The 23325-nt window shown below is 42.6% G+C and overlaps 1 protein-coding gene across 5 annotated transcripts in view; it reads left to right on the forward strand.

The window, feature by feature from the left end:
- Positions 1-23325, forward strand: part of THADA (THADA armadillo repeat containing) — a 706980-nt gene that overhangs the window by 612246 nt on the left and 71409 nt on the right. Inside the window, exon 37 of one of the 5 annotated variants that reach the window (XM_056568136.1) lies at positions 1068-1227. The exons of the other annotated variants lie outside the window; for them this stretch is intronic. Within the exon in view, the coding sequence (XP_056424111.1) occupies positions 1068-1105 (38 nt within the window). The 3' untranslated portion in view covers positions 1106-1227. Of the gene's footprint in view, positions 1-1067; positions 1228-23325 lie in introns of those variants that run through there. 5 annotated transcript variants of the gene reach the window in all.

Genomic DNA, 23325 nt, shown 5'->3' on the forward strand with positions numbered 1-23325 from the left:
ACAGCTCAGCCTCCCCCCTTTCCTGTGGAATGATCTCTTCAAAAGGTCACAGAGCATGCCCAGACACATTTCCCATTCATATGAATGGAACAGCTCCTGTTTATTGGACATCTCCTTTCTATGTTCATTAAGGTGTGTTTTTTCTACATGCTGTTAAGTACAGCTCAGACAAGATGACTGCCCCCATAATAATGTACAAAAAAATCCAGAAAATGAAAACCAACTAGGAAAAAAAAAAATCAGTATCTGGCTCTAATCAGCACCCGGCGTTCTGAACGAACACTGGGTTCCAGCAGCAGTGGTCGTGACCTCATGCCACGGCCCTTGTTTCATCACGCCACGCCCCCTTCATGAATGTCTATGGTGACCACCGCAATCAGACATCTTATCCCCGATCCATAGGATGTCTAGTGGTGGAGTACCCCTTTAAGTAAAAGAAGTTCTAATACAGATGGTAGTAACAATAAAAAAAAAAAAATTTGGAATGGAAGAATAAAATTTGGGATAGGGTATAAGTATCTGATCCTGACGGTTCCACCGCTGAGACCCTTCCGGCCGCTAGAATGGGGTGGTCCCATGTGCTCAGTGTGCGCTTTGAATGGAGCGGCAGCCATATTTGGTTATCTCTTGAAGTCCCAAGGAGAGTTAAAGGAGCAATGGTTGAGCGTGCACGTTGCTGCTTTATTCGCTTGGGGCACTTGTGATCAGTGGGGGTCCCAGTGTTTTGCAACAGCTGAAGACACACCAATTGGGAAACGCCGGTGTATACAGACTGCCCAATCAGGTGATTAGTCAAGCAAAATGGCTGCCCCCTGTTGCCTTTCTGCAGTTACTCTTTACATGTGTTTATAAAGGTTCTAATCCCAGACTGATTTTTTATAGGGTTTCAATTAATAACTTGCTAGAAATAGAAGTGACAGATCTATGGCAGGAAAAAAAAAGTTCACACTGTTCACCCCCAGCGGCTTTTTCATCCTTTAATATCCGGCTGTAGGATCTAACCTTGGGAAGCGAGTCCCCTCCCTAATTCCAGTTGTTTACCCAAATTTTTTATTTTTTCTCTCCAGTCTTTCATATGGAAATCTGCATATGCCTAAAGTTCTAAAGGAGCCGGCGGCCCCTGTGCAGACGCTGCGATCCAGGCCATAGTGTTTGTTATTTCTAATCTACATACAGCCAAAAGATCTGCTCCTTGTGACACCTACTTGGCTCCGGGAGACGTCCGTATGTCACAGGCAGTATAAAGAGGAGGATGCCGGACAGTTCATAGCTTTAGGTGTGGATGATGCTTTGAGAATTGGCCTAAAATTGGTCAGACAGAGAAGGTTTCCTGGTCACTACATCCATAAGGCAGAAGCATCGGTGTGACTTCTATTCTAGCTGACTTCCTTTTCGGGATACATTGTTTTGTAACAACAGTAATATACAGTGGTTCCTCAAGTTACAATATTAATTGGTTCCGGGACGACCATTGTATGTTGAATCCATTGTATGTTGAGACTATAACTCAAGGGAAACCTGGTAATTGGTTCTGAAGCCCCCCAAAATGTCATCCAAAAATAGGAAAACATGAGGATTAAAGAAAAATAAGAAGATAACTAATATAGATAAAGCAAATCCTTCCATATAAAAGTAAGAAAGATCTGCTGGAGCTGTAAATCACTGTCAGTGTTTCCCAACCAGGGTGCCTCCAGCTGTTGCAAAACTACAACTCTCAGCATGCCCGGACAGCCAAAGGCTGTCCGGGCATGCTGAGAGTTGTAGTTTTGCAACAGCTGGAGGCACCTTGGTTGGGAAATGCTGGTCTATATAGAGGACAGGTGCTTCTTCAGTGTTCTGTACAGAATACACAGTGTCCTAAAAAAGTAACAAGGAGCCGCCCTTGCCTGGTGTCCAAAGGATCAGCTAACCCTGGCACAGGTACAGAGTAGTACAGAACATGTAATACCTCCCTGTACTGTAGGGGGCACTACCAGACACCAGTCAGTGCATGCACTTCAGTAATACAGGTACTTTACCATTAAAATGCCCATTCTGATTGGTCAGTTCCTCCAGTTGTGACATGTCTCACAGATCTGGACTGTCTGTACATTGTATGTTGAATCTGGTTTCAAGTTACAATGGTCCAGAAAAGACCATTGTATGTGGAAACTATTGTATGTTGAGGCCATTGTAAGTTGAGGGATCACTGTAGTTCCATAGTCACATAGTTCATATGGTTGAACAAAGACACGTGTCCATAAAGTTCAACCAAGGAGTGGAGGAGATGGATGAAAGGAAGGGGTACGGGTGGATGAATGGGAGGGGATCTGGTTTTATATTTTTACATATGTGTTATTCTGTGCTAAGAATGTATCTAAGGCTGGGTTCACACTACATTTATGACATGCGGGGATCGGACCCGGCCAGGAGATGGGAAAACCGATGCTCCCGTATCCCAGCCAGGCCCGGCCCGTATCTCATTCATTTGAATAAGCTGATCGCAGTCAGATAGTGACTCCGGTTGGCTCATTTTTTTCCCTGTATCCGGTTTTGTGACCGGACCTAAAACCGTGGTATACCTCGGTGTTATGATTCGGCTAGCTGGATGTGGATCCACTGTGTCAGCGAGGGATTGGCGTGGAGCGTGTCGGTGGACCGGTTCTAGGGTTGCTACTGGTTTTCACCAGAGCCCGCCGCAAAGCGGGATGGTCTTGCTGCGGCGGTAGCAACCAGGTCGTATCCACCGGCAATGGCTCAACCTCGCTGACTGCTGAGAAGGCGTGGGACAGAAGGACTAGGCAGAGGCAAGGTCAGACGTAGCAGAAGGTCAGGGCAGGCGGCAAGGTTTGTAGTCAATGTGGATAGCAGAAGATCTGGAACACAGGCTTTGGAAACACTAACGCTTTCTCTGGCACAAGGCAACAAGATCCGGCAAGGAAGTGCAGGGGAAGTGAGGTAATATACACAGGGAGCAGGTGGAAGCTAATTAGACTGATTGGGCCAGGCACCAATCACTGGTGCACTGGCCCCTTAAATCTTAGAGCGCTGGCGCGCGCGCGCCAGAGCATGACAGCCAGGGACCGGGATGGGTAAGTGGCTTGGGATGCGATTCGCGAGCGGGCGCGTCCCGCTATGCGAATCGCATCCCCATCACGAATGTTAGTGCAGCGCTCCCGGTCAGCGGGTCTGACCGGGGCGCTGCAGAAGGGAGAACGCCGCGAGCGCTCCGGGGAGGAGCAGGGACCCGGAGCGCTCGGCGTAACACTCGGTTTTAGGTCCAGTCACAAAACCGCATACAGTCTGGCTGGGAAACGGGAGTGCCCAGTTTTCCCATCTCACAGCCTGATCCAGTCCCCGTACAGTATGTCATAAACGTAGTGTGAACCCAGCCTAAGCCTGCTTTTAAGCCATCAACTGTTCCTGTTGTGACAAGTTCCTGAGGTGGACTGTTCCATATATTCACAGTTCTTATAGTAAATATCTTAGTTTAAAACATGCATCTTGCTACAAGATAGGTAGGAAAATAGCAGGAGGAGAGCAACACTCAAGTAAAACGTGTAGATTGGTGCAAGTGGTCTGGACCTTGACTAAGAGAGGTCCAGTCATTCTGTGTTTATAGATAAATAGATGTGAGGTAGGTAGATGTGAGGTAGGTAGATAGATAGAGATATAGATCAGTGTTTTCTAAACAGTGTGTCTTCAGCTATTGCAATACTACAACTCCTGTTGGCTGTCAGGGCATGCTGGGAGTTGTAGTTTTGCAAAAGCTGGAGACACACTGTTTGGAAAACTGATATAGATAAATATGAGAGAGATAAACAGATATAATATTGATGGATAGATAGATAAACAGATATAAGATGGATAAATAGATCTGAACATGTAAAACATGCACTTGAAAAGTGGCCTCTTGGTCACCCCCCAGCAGCCTGTTGTCCCCCTTTTCCTGTCTCTCTCTGAATGCTCACATGCCTCCTTAGTTGGTAAAAGAAACTAATATTTATTAACACAGTAACTAAAAGCATAGAGGATAGGGGGAGGGTAATAATGCAGCTGTGAGCCTCATCCTATGAGGGGACTCATGCTGTGAGAGGGGAGGAGTAGCAGCAGGGCAGGGGCTGATCTCCTGCTCTTTTTTAGTGAATCTGTCTTTTAATAAAAAACAGGAACCATATCCCTCCCAATGCCCCTGGGGCTGTTGTAATGGGTCTAATATTTGATGCTTTTGTTCTTTATCAAAACTGAATTGTTAAGAGATCTTCACTACAGGATTTGTAATATTGTACATATGACCTATTAAAAACTAATACAAAGCTAATACAAAGTCATAATTTGATTCTTTTACCTTGACTCATTTGCTTACTCTATTTATTTACTAACCAACCCTTCTTCTCGACCCAGGGACCTGAAGCTTTTCCAGGCAAACCTCTTGGTTATCCCAGCACTAATAGCACCAGGCCCTGCAGAAGTCTGGGAGACATTCAGATTGTGCATGTTTAGGCCATTAGCATTAATATCCCCAGAGCATTGCTACCTTGAAGCTTAAAGGGTACCTATCATTAACAAAAACTTTTTATAAAATGTAGATAATATCGTTATATGTATATTGGTTAAAAACCAATTTAACATTGGTTAAAAAAAATTGTATATTTTTGTCCCTGCAGCTATTGTCTGTGTGTCTCTGTGAGGAAACCAAATACAGGAAGTGTGGGGGACAAGCAGGGCTCTGTACACTGAGGACAAGCAGGGCTCTGTACACTGAGGACAAGCAGGGCTCTGTACACTGAGGACAAGCAGGGCTCTGTACACTGAGGACAAGCAGGGCTCTGTACACTGAGGACAAGCAGGGCTCTGTACACTGAGGACAAGCAGGGCTCTGTACACTGAGGACAAGCAGGGCTCTGTACACTGAGGACAAGCAGGGCTCTGTACACTGAGGACAAGCAGGGCTCTGAACACTGAGGACAGGCAGGGCTCTGTACACTGAGGACAAGCATGGCTCTGAACACTGAGGACAAGCAGGGCTCTGAACACTGAGGACAAGCAGGGCTCTGTACACTGAGGACAAGCAGGACTCGGTACACTGAGGACAAGCAGGGCTCTGTACACTGAGGACAAGCAGGACTCGGTACACTGAGGACAAGCAGGACTCGGTACACTGAGGACAAGTACCTAAAAATATGCAAATTTTTTTAACAAATGTATTTTACAAATATACATATAATAGTATAACCTACAATATATAAAATATAATGACAGGTACAAGTCAAATATGAGGATCCCACCCACCTGAAAACTAGGAAGTGTGAGAGGTGGGAAAACTCCTTTAAATAGTCTTACACTCTGGAGCCCCATACACATTAGTTTTCTTCTACCAGAGAATATAAGTAAAATTGGTCTGTGCAGGACCCATTCCTCCACCTATAACCAATGATTCAGTAATCCATGACATTGGAGCAGTGACTTACATTTCAGCCATTTCTAACTCTGGTTGGTTCGTATCTGGTTCTCAAGGACTTTGGCCTTCGCCACCTTATAAAATGTTGGCACGTGCGCCCTTATTATTCCCGGCCTCACATACACCATTGTAATTTCCTTGTACAATCGTGGCCCGGAGCCAGAGGTGTCACCAGTTTTTTGTGTTTGAGATTCCGCCAGTTGACAATTATTTAGCAAAAAAACATTGATGCGATTAAATATCAGATGGATTGTTTTGTTTTGCCCAGAATGAAATCTGCGGAGTGATACACTTTTTTCCTCCTGCTGACCTTTGGCATTGTAAGCACTCTGCGGTTTATTGAAGGAGGGCCTTACTTTGTTGTTGCTCTACCATGCATTGAGGTGTAAACCTCTGGAGGTTTGTTTTATTGCTGCTATTGGGAGGTGAGGACACAGGAAGGTATTGTATTCGCTTTCAGTAAATCTAGATTCTTCCCTTTGAAATCTAATTGAATTACTGATCCATGGCTGTGCAAAGTCTAGACCGATTCATACTAATAAAAGTCTTTGCAAGGTTTGGATACGAGTTACATTATTCTAGGTAATGAAGAGCATGGGTATGATCTAGAGAAGGGGACCATCTGTCCCCCCTGGTCATGTGATACAGTGCAGTATATTGTTGTGGCGATAATTTATACCATGTGCTATGGCTGAAATACAGTCTGGGTCCCGTCAGACCAAAATATTCTAAGTGGGAGGTGAGTTCAGAGCAGAACTGTATTCGCATGGGATGCCCAAGTGAATTGTGAGCAATCTGATCTTAAAACCTATCCACTTCTCCTGTGCAGCGTAACCACTTTTTATGGCTCATTTTTTGTGTGCTTTGTTACACTTGTGGTAATATTATACTGTGTGACTCTTAAGTGGCTCCACCGCATAATTTTACTCTTCCATGTAGACCCCAATTCCAATTTCCTATATATGGCGGAGACAGATCGTGTGTAATGAGTCATAATGTAACGTGCTAAGTGTTTAGTAATATGGATGATCCTTATTCCACATCTGGGTGAGGATCGAGCCCAGTCCCTTGAGATGCTCGATGCTCGTATTTCTAAATTGAACCTAGAAATCTTTGCACAGAGAGAAGACGGTATCAGAGTTTTGTTTTTCTAATTTATCATGGCTTCAAGTTCTGGCGCCATAGGTTCGGTGTGCAGGAGATCCTTATGTCTGGTTACACTGGTAAGAGGCCTCCACCCATAATAAACTAGATTTCCGTATTTTTCTTTCATTGTGCCTTAGTCTATATTGGAGAAATTGTGTAAAACCTTACATAAATGTACGTCTGTTATCGTCTACACCTACATGTGATTGATGTGACAGGCCTGGGTCTTCACTTCTTCTGATTTCTGTCATGTGCGGTGTGATCATACAGAACTGTTCAGATCACCGCCTACGTCAGCAGCTACATCCAAAGTTGCTTAAAGCAAAACTGACAGCAGGGTCACCCACTCTTACCTGAATATACAGGTAATATCCAAAGAGGTAGAATCGGCGCTCCAATGTAAGGTGAAAGCAAAAAGGCGTTTATTCACACATCTGTAACACGCAACGTTTCGGCTCACCACTAGTGGTGAGCCGAAATGTTGCGTGTTACAGATGTGTGAATAAACGCCTTTTTGCTTTCACCTTACATTGGAGTGCCGATTCTACCTCTTTGGATATTTCCTGTAGGACTTGGTCTGGTCCTGGAGCTGCGCACCCACTTGGATAAAGAATCCAAGTTTACCACGGTGCTCCTCCATTGTGTCATTTTTGAATAGACAGGTAGATAGTGCGGGTGACCCTTTTTCTGATACTTCTTGCTGGGCAAAATGTTCAGCCGTTCAGGAGAAATCCATCTTGTTTTCAATATGTTTATTTTTCTTCTTATGCTGTAATTTTTCTGACTGATGCTGTTTGGGCTGTGCTTTCTCCCGATGCTCCAGGCAATGCCACTGCCCCCGTCATGCCGAGAGAGGGAGGCATAGATGAATAATCATGGCGGGGTTGGTGTGATCAGCTGGAGTGGGCAAGAGAAAACATTGCACATACAGCAGCAGCTCGTCTCTATTGCGTAGAAGAAGAAATTGCCTTCAAGACTAAGTAAATCGATAAATGATCAGTACAATTCAGATTGGGATCAACTTACTGTAGATTTGCTCAAATCTAGTGTTCACATCCGGATAAGTGCGACTCTTTACTTTCTCCCTGCTGAAAGGGGTAGATATATGGATAAATACCTTTTGATATCTCCCTTGCCCGTGCTGAGATAAAAGCCTTTTTATTACAATGGAAACTTGTCATGCCCCTTCCCATAGACTTGCCAGCAAAAGTTTGCTCCGTGCACCGGATGTTTGGGGTGCCGCCACCGAGATTGTGGGCGTCCCATCGGTGGGACCCCTGCGATCAGACATCTTATCCCCTATCCTTTGGATAGGGGTTAAGATGTCTAGGGGAGGAGTACCCCTTTAAGTAGTGCTAATTATTTGTGCATGTGTGGGTTCTTCCCTGCTGAAAGAGATAGATAGGGAATGCTAGAGAGAGAGAGCACATTATAAATTGACACAGTGGGACAAAAAAGTATTTAGCCAGCCTTCAATTGTACAAAATCTCCCACTTAAAAAGATGAGAGAGGCCTGTAATTTACATCATAGGTATACCTCAACTATGAGAGACATTGCAAATTATGGTGGAAAATAAGTGTTTTGTCAATAACAAAAGTTCATCTCAATACTTTGTTATATACCTTTTGTTGGCAATGACAGTGGTCAAATGTTTTCTGTAAGTCTTCACAAGGTTTTAACACACTGTTATTGGTATTTTGGCCCATTCCTCCATGCAGATCTCCTCTAGAGCAGTGATGTTTTGGGGCTGTTGCTGGGCAACACGGACTTTCAACTCCCTCCAAAGGTTTTCTATGGGGTTGAGATCTGGTGACTGGCTAGGCCACACCAGGACCTTGAAATTCTTCTTATGAAGCCACTTCTTCGTTGCCCGGGCGGTGTGTTTGGGATCATTGTCATGCTGAAAGACCCAGCCATGTTTCATCTTCTGATGGAAGGAAGTTTTCACTCAAAATCTCATGATACATGGCCCCATTCATTCTTTCCTATGCACGGATCAGTCATCCTGGTCCCTTTTCTGAAAAACAGCCCCAAAGCATGATGTTTCCACCCCCATGCTTCACAGTAGCTATAGTGTTCTTTGGATGCTATTCATCATTCTTTCTCCTCCAAACACGACGAGTTGAGTTTTTACCAAAAAGTTCTACTTTGGTTTCATCTGAACATATGACATTCTCCCAATCCCCTTCTGGATCATCCAAATGCTCTCTAGCAAACTTGAGACGGGCCCGGACATGTACTGGCTTAAGCAGGGGGACACTTCTAGCACTGCATCATTTGAGCCCCTGGCGGTGTAGTGTGTTACTGATGGTAGTCTTTGTTACTTTGGTCCCAGCTCTCTGCAGGTCATTCACTAGCTCCCCCCGTGTGGTTCTGGGATTTTTACTCACCGCTCTTGTGATCATTTTGACACCATGGGGTGAGATCTTGCGTGGAGCCCCAGATCGTGGGAGATTATCAGTGGTCTTGTATGTCTTCCATTTTCTAATAATTGCTCCCACAGTTGATTTCTTCACACTAAGCTGCTTGCCTATTGCAGATTTAGACTTCCCAGCCTGGTGCAGGGCTACAATTGTGTTTCTGGTGTCCTTTGACATCTCTTTGGTCTTGGCCATTAGTGGAGTTTGGAGTGTGACTGTTTGAGGTTGTGGACAGGTGTCTTTTATACCGATAACAAGTTCACACAGGAGCCATTAATACAGGTAACGAGTGGAGGACAGAGGAGACTCTTAAAGAAGTTGTTACAGGTCTGTGAGAGACAGAAATCTTGCTTATTTGTAGGTGACCAAATACTTATTTTCCACCATAATTTACTAATAAATTCTTAAAAAATATGACAATTTGATCTTATGGATTGTTTTTTCTCATTCTGTCTCTCATAGTTGAGGTATACCTATGATGAAAATTACAGGACTCTCTCTTCTTTTTAAGTGGGAGAACTTGCACAATTGGTGGCTGACTAAATACTTTTTTGTCCCACTGTATAATAAAATGTGAGCTAGCAAGGTTGGAGCGATGGTGACCAGTGTCCAGACTGAAGCTTCACTATATCTTTAATATTGCCGACAATTATAAATTCTTTCTGTAAGTAAATTTAGAAGAAGATGAGGTCTAGAGCACAAACTACTGAGGTATGAAGTAAAAACACCAAGATCTAGCATAGTTGTCTCAAATTGTGGACCTCCAGATTTTGCAAAACTACAGCCCTAGCATGCCCCGACAACATCTAGAGGCCCCAGATTGGAGATCTAGGAGGACTTTGTAGTTTTCATAAGTGGCATGTTTTAAGTAGGGGATAATCTAACACATTAGAATAAATATAATGGTTTTCCATGATCACACTATAACAGTCCAAAATACTTTACAAACATTGACCCCTATAATATGGCCATACAGAGTAGAACCACTGGATCATGGTGTGCATCATGTAGAGACCACACAGGGGCACAGTAATGAAAAACCATTATGGTTCCTGACAATGTAATTAGAATATGCCTGTAAACATTGTGTCCAATATATGTCAACAATCTGTCCTAATGTGAGATCAAAGACGATAAGACCCTTTATTGTGGATTCTGGATGGTGCTGCATGAGAATTAGAGTGAGAATTTGTTCTTGATCCAGACATAACAGTTTGTAATAAGTAACATGACCCTTTTTTACAATCAGAGAAATTTTACCACAAAAGCCCATAAATTTTTTTTTTTTTTTTTGATCTGCGTTTTTATCCTATTGTCATTCAACAGAATAAAAATATAATTTAAAAAAACCTTACATAATAGGGAAAACTGCCATGGGCTTACATGGGACTGAGGGTCCAACACCAAAAATAGCATACAGCAACAAAGATTCGAAAAAATATATAAATCTTTATTAGACACATACAGGGCCGTCTTTAATTGGACCCAGGGCAAGCAGCTGATATAGCCCCACAGTATTATGTCACTGTATACCAATGTCTGTGCTGTGTCCCATACTACGTGTATAACATATATAGTATTGGCCAGCCAGGTCAGAGGAAACATCACAGACATTGGTATACAGTGACATAATACTGCGGAGCTACAGTGGGGATCAAAAGTTTCGGTACCCCAGGTAAAAATGTGTATTAATGTGCATAAAGAAGCCAAGGAAAGATGGAAAAATCTCCAAAAGGCATCAAATTACAGATTAGACATTCTTATAATATGTCAACAAAAGTTAGATTTTATTTCCATCATTTACACTTTCAAAATAACAGAAAACAGAATTTAAAGCATGCACTGCCCCCTTTGCAAAGCTGAGACCTGCCAGTGTCATGGATTGTTCTCAATCATCATCTGGGAAGACTAGGTGATGTCAATCTCAAAGGTTTTAAATGCCCACACTCATCTGACCTTGCCCCAACAATCAGCACTATGGGTTCTTCTAAGCAGTTGTCTAGAAATCTGAAGCTGAAAATAGTTGACGCTCACAAAGCTGGGGAAGGCTATAAGAAGATAGCAAAACGTTTTCAGATATCAATATCCTCTGTTAGGAATGTAATTAAGAAATGGCAGTCATCAGGAACAGTGGAAGTTAAAGCAAGATCTGGAAGACCAAGAAAAATATCAGACAACAGCTCCCAGGATTCTGAGAAAAACAATTCAAACCCCACGTTTGACTGCACAATCCCTCCAGAAAGATCAGGCAGACACTGGAGTTGTGGTACACTATTCCCCTATAAAGAGATACATGTACAAATATGGTCTTCATGGAAGAGTCATCAGAAGAAAACCTCTCCTACATCCTCACCACAAAAATCAGCGTTTGAACTTTGCAAATGAACATATAGACCAGCCTGATGCATTTTGGGAACAAGTTCTGTGGACCGATGAGGTTAAAATTGAACTTTTTGGCTGGAATGAGCAAAGGTACGTTTGGAGAAGAAGGGGAACAGAATTTGATGAAAAGAACCTCTGTCCAGCTGTTAAGAATGGGGGTAGATCAATCATGCTTTGGGCTTGTATTGCAGCCAGTGGCACAGGGAACATCTCATGAGTAGAAGGAAAAATGGATTCAATAAAATTTCAGCAAATTTTGGATGCTAACTTGATGCCATCTGTGAAAAAAGATGAAGTTAAAGAGAGGATGGCTTCTACAAATGGATAATGATCCTAAACACACCTCGAAATCCACAGGGGATTACATCAAGAGGCGTAAACTGAAGGTTTCGCCATGGCCTTCACAATCTCCTGACCTCAACATAATTTAAAATCTATGGAAAGACCTTAAAAGAGCAGTGCGTGACAGACAGCCAAGAAATCTCAAAGAACTGGAAGACTTTTGTAGGGAAGAATGGGCAAAGATACCACAAACAAGAATTGAAAGACTCTTGGCTGGCAACAAAAAGCGTTTACAAGCTGTGATACTTGTCAAAGGGGGCAGTACAAGATATTAACTCCGCAGGGTCCCCAACCATTTGCAGACGCCATTCTTTTGTTTTCTGTTATTTTGAAAGTGTAAATGATGGAAATAAAATCTAACTTTTGTTGACATATTATAAGAATGTCTAATCTGTAATTTGATGCCTTTTGGAGATTTTTCTATCTTTCCTTGGCTTCTTCATGCACATTAATACAAATTTTTTCCTGGGGTGCCCAAACTTTTGATCCCCACTGTATATACATCAGCTGTGTGAGGTACCCACTGTCCTGGCTGATATATATATATATATATATATATATATATATATATATATAATCTAACAGCCAGGGCGGTGGGTACCTCACAAAGCTTAGCATAGTGTTTCCTAATCAGGGTGCCACCAGGGTGTCTCCAGCTGTTGCAGAACTACAACTTCCAGCATGCGGCTGTCTGGGAATGCTGGGAGTTGTAGTTTTGCAACAGCTGGAGGCCCCCTGGTTGGGAAACACTGACTTAGCAGTATTATGTCACTGTATACCAATGTCTGTGCTGTGTCCTCTGGCTGGCCAATACTGCATATACTGTTATGTATATAGTATAGGCCTGAGGGCACAGACATTTCTTCATGCATGCTGCCAGGCCCGGCCACTGAGACTTCAGGACGGCCAGACCTCCTCCAGACCTGCTTTTTATACTGATGCCGGCGCTACTACAGTGGAGCTCTTTTCACTTGAGGTGTCAGGCGGGGAGTGGAGAGGCAGAGCCGCAGAGGCTGTGAGAGGTGGTTTCCGTTTGCCGTCTCTCTTCTTCAGCAGTCAGCACTGCGGTGAGCAGCCGGGGGGCGAGGATGGGTGGGCAGGATACTAATGACTAATCAGGAGCTGTGCCTTTGGCACGCGACCATCCCCAGCAGCCCTTTCTCTTAAAGTGACAGTGGGGCAGCAGGGGCTGATCGGGCGCAGCCCTGGGGCCCGCAGGCAGGATTGGAACCGCTTTATTAAACTTAAATCCCAGCGGTGAGCCAGAGAGCAGGGAGTTGCGGCAGTCGGGGCCCTGAGCAAGGCTCCCCACTAGCACGACTCCGTGAGGCCTTAGGCGGGGGCCTCATGCTAGAGCCACCTCTGGGGCCGGTCCTGCCTATACCGGCGGCAGCTAACTGCTTTAGCATGGTGCTAAAGGGCTAGCTTCTTTGGGCCCCTAGGAATGACAGGGCCCAGGGCAGCTGCCCCTTTTTCCCCACGATAAAAAGACGTCCCTGGACACATGTCATAAAAACATGATAAAAGATGTATAGGCACAATGGGCATCACTGGACTTTGTGTCCATTGTGCCTATACAACTTTTATCATGTTTTTATCACATACTAGCTGAGTACCCGGCGTTGCCCGATTTTTCCTTCCTAATCCTTGTTGGGGAGGAAAATAAACAAAGGAGGAAGCTTTTGACTTCATATCCCGTCCTCATATATTGTTGTCATATCCTAACCCCATATCCCGTCCTCATATCCTGACCTCATATCCCGTCATCATATCCCGACCTCCTATCCCGTCATCATATCCTGACCTCCTATCCCGACCTCCTATCCCGACCTCCTATCCCGACCTCCTATCCCATCCTCCTATCCCGACCTCCCATCACGTTCTCCTATCCCGTACTCCTATCTCGACCTCCTATCCCGACCTCTTATCCGACCTCCTATCCCGACCCGTAATATGTGTACCAGTTATTGAAATATCTCTAGCCGTACGGAAGTTATGTGGGAACATACATTTCCCATTGATTTGCATGGGACTTTAAACAAAAACCCCGACCCACACAAATGGGGGTAGTTAAGGGTTAAATTAACTATCCTATATTTTAAGTGGACATATAAGTAACATGTGACCAAGTATTATCAAACTATCTCCAGCCGTTTGGAAGTTATGCAGTAACATATTTCCCATTGACTTGTATGGGACTTTAAACATAAACTCCGCCCCTGGGGGCGAGTAAGGGTTAAATTACCTATCCTATGTTTGTTGGTGACATATAAGTAACATGTGTGCCAAGTTTCATGTTAATATCTTTAGCCGTTTGGACGTGATGCTGGAACATACACACATACATACATATATACATACACACATATATACACATATATACATACACACACACACACACGTTGAGTTTTATATATATATATAGATAGATGTGTCTAATAAAGATTTATACATTTTTTGCACCTTTGTTGCTGCATGCTATTTTTGGTGTTGGTAAGTTATATGTTTTTCAGCAGCACATTATCCTTTCATTTTGTTTGGCGACAATGGGACTGAGGGTATCAACTAAATTGAGGATAGTTTTGCCTAACTTTTCTCTCTAAAGAGATATCAAGCCATTGTGGGGGTCCTTCCTAGAGCATGCCCATAGTTGTTTAAAGAGACTTGAAGGCTTCTGCAAGCAGTGCAGCCTCCTCAATGTCTACATCAGCTGCAAGGCACGATGTACTGGAAAATACTGTACTAGCCTCATTTGTAACCTCATTGCACAAGCACCGTGGACTCCTCAAACAGCTGATTGGCATGGGTCTTATACTGATCAGTTTGTACTTCAGGTAGAACTTTTCCAAAAAACCTGGACTTGCCTCCCACTCCCCCAAAGCCTCCGATGTCCTGCGACACTTTCCTCTTCCTGGTTGCCCAAGATCGACGTGCCAGACTGCAGCTTAGCTAATCGCCGGCAGCAGCATTGTCCCATTGTCCCATGATGGCCGATGATTTGCTGAGCTGTATTGTGATATATGGAGCCCTGGTCTACTTGGTGCCAGGGCCTAATACGTCACTCACACTGCTGATTAGCCAATTACTGGCCTCACTAGAGGACTGGAGCAGGATACTGGGAGCGGTAAGAGGCAAGTCCAAGTCTATTTATAGTAATCTATTCATTGCTGTTATTGTTCAGTGATATTCATTGGTATAGTACTGATCAGTAATATCTGTGATCCACTTGTATAGCCTGCCAAAGGGCAGACCATACAGATGGATCATAGCAGAGCAGCATGGAAAGGTAAGGTGACCTCTGGCCTCCATGTTGACTCATTGGATTCTCGCAATTGTGCTGCTGGTGTTCCGACGAGACTCACAAAACCCTGCAGATACTTTAGATGCCATGATCAGTATTGGCAAACAACAGCGCAATTGTCCGCCATTAACGTTGGGTCCCGGCTGCTGTTTACAGCAGCCATCTTTATCCAATCACCATGACGGGAGACGCAGTGATTGCGCACGTACGTACATGTATTTCATGTGTTCTCAAGGGGTTAAAGGGTAAAACTGGGGTACCACTTAGACGTTGCCTTCAGAAGTGTCCCAAGCCAAACTGGTTAGGTGGAACAATGGATGTAGGCGCAGTGGACTTTACACATTACTTGTACTGACCTAGCATTATAGTATTCATTATACTCCAGAGTTCAGTACTTAAATCTCTTATCATTCCTTTTCACACACTATATATATATATAATTATTATTTTTTTTGTTCTTTTATTATTATTCAGGAATAACTAATTGTTGCATTTTAAGGGCTCAGGATCGGGAAGGGGGGGAGATAGGTTGTTCTACTTTTTGTTGTATTTCATTTTATTGTCAGCATAGTTCCAGCAGTTTCTCATTATGGTCAGCAGCCATATTATCTAAAGCTGCTCTCTATTTATAGTGAGACGTGTACATGAAGAATTATTATTGTTATCCTTCTGCTGTGCGAACTTCTGTTCTTGTTTAACACTCCCGGCCTTGAGAATAATTGCTTAAAAAGTGCATAAACAAAGCCATCAATTTTCATATAAATATAGAAGCTGCACTGTGCCCGCTCCGCTACATGATGGGGGTCACGTTGTGTTGAGATGACGACACTCTTGTATACAGCGTTAGAAGTTCTGTGTTTATATAATAATCCATTATCATCTGCAACTGCTTTACTCTTAAAGGGGACCTTGTCGCTTTATGTGCAGATTATTTTATTATGAGAAGATAGTATAACTCATCCTCTGGCAGGCATATCATCTGCATAGAGATATATAAAAGTGGAGGCCAGATCCTGCTTATTTGCATTACGAAGCTTATTTTTCCCCAATTTTGAATAAAGAAAAAGTTTAATCCTACAATCGTTATATTCTGTCTTGTTGTTTCAGTCAGTCTTTTATCAGTTATATGTTTTTCTAGGAGAACCGGATGTTAACTAATATGACCACTGTTAGAGTTTCTAGAGGTTCTCTCAGCTTCTCTGTTGTCATTATTGGCTAGAATCTAATGAAGACGACCCCTTTTTAGGGGGTTGGTGATTAGCTGAGGCCTTTGTGATACCTGACCTTCTGGAGAGACCAAGTCTGACTTGGCTGTTTCTGGAAAAATGTAGCATTGCATGCTGGTCATTCAAGTGAATTCCCCACAATAGATGGGCCAAGACATATGAACTGAAGGTGTCTTAAAAAGGGTATTTTAGTATTTGCTTTTATTTAACTACTAGCTGAGTACCTTGCGTTGCCTGTTTTTTCCTTTCTAATCCTTGTTGGGGAGGGAAATCAACAAAGGAAGAAGCTTTTGACTTCATATCCCGTCCTCATATATTGTTGTCATATTCCGTCCCCATATCCCATCCTCATGTCCCATCCTCATATCCCGTCCTCATATCCCAACCTCATATCCCGTCCTCATATCCCGTCCTCATATCCCGTCCTCATATCCCGTCCTCATATCCCCTCCTCATATCCCGTCCTCATATCCCGTCCTCATATCCCGTCCACATATCCCGTCCACATATCCCGTCCTCATATCCCGTCCTCATATCCCATCATTATGTCCAATCCTCATATTCCATCCTCATATCCCGTCCTTTTGTCCCATGCTCATATCCTCTCCTCAGGTGGGACTGATTTGTGATGAAGATATTGTAAGCTGAAAATAGAAGGGGACGTGGCTTTGTGGGACTGGGCATAATCTGCAATCCAGATCAATGCACAAAAAGGGTAGATAATAAAAGGGGTTGGGCTTAAACAGTGGGTGTGTCTTTGTGAGATGGAGTGTGACTTGCAAGCTGGACTGACACATTCACCAGGAGATGCAGAGCAGAACTTGTGGAGTAAGGTAATGGAAGTCCAATATACTTGCATGGGACTTGAAACAAAAACCCATCTTTTATGTAAGGATGTAGGTAAGGGTTAATTTAACTATCATATATTTTTCTTTGACATATAAGTAATATGTGACCAGGTATTATTGAAATATCTCCAGCCGTACGGAAGTTATGTGGGAACAAACATTTCCCATAGATTTGCATGGGACTTTAAACAAAAACCCTGAGCCTCACAAATGGGGGTAGTTAAGGGTTAAATTAACTATCCTATATTTTAAGTGGACATATAACTAACATGTGACCAAATATTATTGAAATGTCTCTGGCCGTTTGGAAGTTATGCAGTAACATATATTTCCCATAGACTTGTATGGGACTTTAAAGGGGTATTCCAGGAAAAAACTTTTTTTTTATATATATCAACAGGCTCCAGAAAGTTAAACAGATTTTTAAATTACTTCTATTAAAAAATCTTAATCCTTCCAAAAATTATCAGCTGCTGAAGTTGACTTGTTCTTTTCTGTCTGGCCATAGTGCTCTCTGCTGACATCTCTGCTTGTCTTGGGAACTGCACAGAGTAGAAGAGGTTTGCTATGGGGATTTGCTAATACTTTGAACAGTTCCCGAGACACGAGTCATCAGAGAGCACTTTGACAGACAGAAAAGAACAACTCAACTTCAGCAGCTAAAAAGTACTGAAAGGATTAAGATTTTTTAATAGAAGTAATTTACAAATCTGTTTAACTTTCTGGAGCCAGTTGATATATAAAATAAAGTTTTTTCCTGGATAACCCCTCTAAACAAAAACCCAGACCCTGGCAAATGGGTGTGAGTAAGGGTTAAATTATCCTATGTTTGTTGTTGACATATAAGTAACATGTTTGCCCAGTTTCATGTTAATATCTTTAGCCGTTTGGACGTGATGCTGGAGCTTACACACATTGGGTTATATATATATATATATATATATATATATATATATATATATATATATATAGATGCTACAGGGGCTGTGAAGTTATTGTAGTCCATAATGTAGTGTCTGTACCTGTGTTTGATGGCTGTTCTCACAATTCCTATGTGATCTTTTCCCCAATGTTCATTTTTTGCAGCATTCAAAATGAGTGTTATTTCAGGCCTTTCCCAGGTTGCAGCACATCCCGAGACAATGCATCACTAGCCTAGCTGTGCTGCAATGGGTGGGGTGGCTGATGTGTGGGAGGGAGATAAGTCACTTCCTACCTAGAAACAAAGGATCCTGGGGATTTTAGTCTGAGGGAGGCCACACAAACAGGAAATAGCCAGTTCACACAAACAAGCCAGCAGAATGATGGGGGACACAGGACACGGCTATTTACCATCGCTAGAAGCATGGATCCTTGATAAGCATGTTCATTACTGGCTGACACATAATTAGTAAAGTCACCTTATGTTGAATAACCCCTTTAATGAAAGAACCCGCTTCATACAACGCACCGCCTGCATCACGATGTCTCATCTTGACCTGGACACTATTTGTCTTTGATTCCTGCCCCATGCCTCGGTCTGTATGCCAGATGTTACTAATGGAGGCTTTTCCAGGGATAGTAACCTGAAAATACCCTTTGGGAAGGTCCTGACCCCCTTGTGGGTTAAGGGTGAAAATTGTGAAATGCTTTAGTCACCAACACCGTGGACAAACAAGCCATTTGTACAAAAACAACAATAAAAAAAGCCTGAAGCAGAAATGCCATTATTTATAGGTAATCAAGTAGGATGAAGTAATGTTTTTATCCTTATCAGTAAAATCTCTTAAATATATTGAGGCTGATAGTGAATATGGAGTTAAGCTCTCTTGCAAAAGTTTGACTTTGAAGATCTTTTTTCTATTTAAAGGGATACTCCACCCTTAGACATCTTATCCCCAAACCAAAGAATAGGGGATAAGATGTCTGATCTCAGGGGTCCCACCGCTGGGGACTCTTCAGTCTCGGCTGCGGCACCCCTTGTCATCTGTGCACGGAGCGAGCATGGCTCTGTGCCTGATTACTAGAGATGCAGGGGCCGGAGGGGGCCTCGCCTCCTCAATGCATGTCTATGGGAGGGGGCATGATGGCCACCACGCCCCCTCCCATAGACTTGCATCTAGGGGCGTGGTGTGACAACATGAGGGGGCGGGGCCGTGACATTACGATCCTCTGGCCCTATCGTTGCCATTCATCAGGCACCGAGCCAAGCTCACTCCGTGTATAGATGAACGGGGGTGCTGCAGGAGAGATTGCGGGGGTTCCCAGCAGCAGGACCGCCATGATCAGACATCTTATTCCCTATGCTTTGGATAGGCGATTAGATGTCTAGGGGCGGAGTACCCCTTTAAGAACGTTGAAATTTTGAGGGTAGGCAACATGAAGGATCATGATGAAGGACGTAGGTCCAGATGAGCTCAGGCTATGGCTTTCATTATTCCTCCTTCGACTCGAGGGACATTCATTCATTCTTCATCTTCTGAAACCAGCCATTACTTGTCTGCACTGAATAATCACTTCTGTGATCTCATGAAGAAATGCAGGCTCCACCGTAACTGGTAAACATTAATTACATAATTTTTACTGTAACTATGAACTTTTCTCCACATCCATGGCCACACAGACTGTAATGTGAGCTTTGGCTCTTGAGCTGCGGCCAAACAATAAAAGTCAAAGGTCGTCTACTCGTTTCTGGTGTGTGACTCGAAATATAGGGTAAAAGAAAGAAGAAAAAGAAGAAATGAGAAAGTTAGTTATAAAAAACGAATTATGATATACACTATATGGCCTATACAGGTATTCAGTATTCATACACCTTGGGCTGGTGTTAAGGAGGGGAAGCAAACCAGCCAATCATACTTTTGACCTGGTGCTCCAAATCAGGGCTGGGGCAATCACTGGGTGAGCGTACTCCAGATGTGCCAGCCTGTTAGGCTAGAACCAAGGAATCTACAGCACTTTGATAAAAACTGTGATAAAGCTGAGAGCCATTGGCTCCCTACCCCATCACAAGCATGTTTAGGCTTATGGCTGCTCTAGCCGTGTAGCCTTATAGAGGCTGGTAGCAGCTCAGGACTTCCGCACCATCATAGGTGTTTTCTCTCTCACAGGTGTTGTCTTTCATGAGAACAAAGGATCATTGGGGTAAAGAGTAGGAGACGTCTATACACCTTAGATAATTCCAGTTCCACAAAGTGTTTGCACCTTCAGCTAACATGCGTTGAATTATACAATATTCCATCAAATTCACATTGGATCACAGTTGGTTTGTCTTATGAAGACAACACTTTTTTTTAAATAGAAGACAGTCTGTGATCATCTGATCATCAATTATAAACAAGGGCATTAGGCTAAAATATTGCACATACCGACTTATCTTAAAGTGGTACTCTAGTGGAAAACTTTTATTTTTTTTTTATTTTTTTTTTTTAATCAACTGGTGCCAGAAAGTTAAACAGATTTGTAAATGACTTCTATTAAAAAATCCTAATCCTTCCAGTACTTATTAGCTGCAGAATACTACAGAGGAAATTATTTTCTTTTTGGAACACATAGCTCTCTGCTGACATCACGAGCACAATGCTCTCTGCTGACATCTCTGTCCATTTTAGGAACTGTCCAGAGTAAGAGAAAATCCCCATAGCAAACATAAGCTGCTCTGGACAGTTCCTAATATGGACAGAGATGTCAGCAGAGAGCACTGTGCTCGTGATTCAGCAGAGAGCACTGTGTTCCAAAAAGAAAAATAATTTCCTCTGTAGTATTCAACAGCTAATAAGTACTGGAAGGATTAAGATTTTTTTAATAGAAGTAATTTACAAATCTGTTTAACTTTCTGGCACCAGTTGATTTACAAAAAAAAAAAAAAAAAAGTTTTCCACCAGAGTACCCCTTTTAATAGGAGAAATAGTGTAGAATTGTTTTCACGATCGTCGTAGTTTGTGATGTTTATGGCAGAAAACTAAAAAATCTGAGACATATACTCTAAATCACCCATCTGTTCATTCTACCAAAGCAACACTAGAGAGCAATGGCGTGTAGAATATTTTATAGTGAACTGATACGTAATATAAATTATACGCTACATTCACATAGGCTAGTAAATGTAAAACAGTCTGAAGGGGGAAAAAATCTTGGCCGATGATCACTAGAAGCTTCATCCAGATAGTAGAGGTCATGTTTTTTTATTTAAATATCTTCTCTGATTTATATTATTCCAGGAAGTAACGCTGTAACCATTGTGAGAGCATGCATAATATAAAAGATAAAATCCAAAAAGAAACGAAGCATCTCTTCACCTGGTTTTAGAAAAGAGAATAGACTTGATGGTTGGTCATACAATACCAACAAGATGCAACTGCCAGCTGTAGCAGTGTCCCTGTACTAGAACAGTGGTGTACAGTGGGGATTACAGGGACTTTTTAGGGTAGACACGCTATTTAGCATATAACACAATATAGACCAGACTGGGACTGATCGACCAGTGTGCAAAAATAAGACCTCTTACCAAGCACTTAAGAGATAGACAAGACGGGTCTTTCAAAATCACTTCTTTCTGGAAGAGGAGAGTTACCAACTTTGATGTCGCTCATCCCCTGTAACATGATTCTCAAAATGCTGTACTCCATTTCATTTCTTATATCTTTTTATATTTATCTTATTTTTTTGCGATTTTTTCATTAATTTAAAATTTTTTGACTGACAGAACTATATAATAGAATGTAATTCGCTTTCATACAAACAGTTTGTAGCAAATGTTAAAGGGTACCTTTCATCAAAAAAAACTTTTGATATATTATAGATTAATGTATGCAGAATAACTCTCCAATAGCATGTTATTAAAAAAATATGCTTCTTTCTATTTAATTTTCCACGTTGTCTCCCTACCAGTCCTGGCCGCAAGCCCTTTTTTTTTTTATAGATTTCAGACTCATGCTGGAGTCCTAAATCTCAGACTGCAGCCGGGACACAGACAAGCTCAGCACTGCTCCCTGCCAGGGAGCAGTGCTGAGCTTGTCTGTGTCCCGGCTGCAGTCTGAGATTTAGGACTCTAGCATGAGTCTGAAATCTATCAAAAATCTCAGGAATCTCAGGATAGGAAAACCCTAAGGGTCTGTGATGTCCTCTCTATAACCAGCTTCTAGTTTCTGCTCTACTGATTCATCCGTTTCCTTTATTCCTTCTAGTGCATCCCTTTCTCTGCTGTCAGTTCTAGTGCCCAGTAACTTAAATAGGGCCTAGATAGTCAATAAGGTGATCACCACTGCTCAGTTTTTAATAGGTAAAGCATCAGGTTTACACTTCATTGACAGCTGAGCAGTGGTGACCGCCATCTTTACAGCCTGTGGACATTATTGCATGTACTTTTCCTGTATGCGACGACTGTACAGTTGACAGTCTTGGTCCAAATTCACATATTTAGCACTGATAGCTGGGGAACACGGAGGCAGTGGGTTTAGAATTCCATCACTCAGGGGAGCTGTGTTTAGATTTATTTTTTTAGAGGATGTCAAAGATCCTATCCTCCTGGAAATGGTTTTTGGTCTCAAGATTGCAGACTTCACCAATGTAATTGTCCGACATGGACGATGTAGAAGGTTGATGCATTCTGAACCACTCTATATAAGCCAGAGCAGAAAGCCACTGCAAGTAGCAACTCCATCTCCGATAAGCTTGTTTCTATCTCGTATTATGTGGGCACCCATGTATTTTATTGGCCATAAAGTGAAGATCTGTATATACAGACCAACAATTGCTGGTCTCTAAAAACCATAGCAGTAATTGTTCAGTGTGAATGTAGCGAAAGATCAACAGTTAATCGATCCTGATCGATGTTATTTTAAACCCATGATTATCACCTTCAACAATTGTTTAAAAATTATTTTTTTTAAATGGAAAAATGTTGCTTCTAGGACTGGTTTCATGTGGGCGTAATACAGCTGTATTTTTGTGTCTGTGTTGCTGCCACAATGCCCGGCCTGACCGGGTTACTGATGATCTGGACCCATGGACATAATACACCTGCCCTAAAGTGTCAGAACAAAGGTTGCAGGTCGATACAGCTGATAGACTTGCCGTGATAAGTTCTTCATCTGGGTAGGCTCTTTCTGAGAAGGATAACCTATTTAAATAAGGAATTTAGAGCTGGGTATGCATGGGTGACCTTACCAACCAGCAATGTCTCTTTACAGGGTACAGGTGAGGAGAATGGCTCTTTAGCATCTTTTCATCCTATACTGA

This window comes from Hyla sarda, chromosome 3, assembly GCF_029499605.1.
Source record: "Hyla sarda isolate aHylSar1 chromosome 3, aHylSar1.hap1, whole genome shotgun sequence".
NCBI classification, from domain to species: domain Eukaryota; kingdom Metazoa; phylum Chordata; class Amphibia; order Anura; family Hylidae; genus Hyla; species Hyla sarda.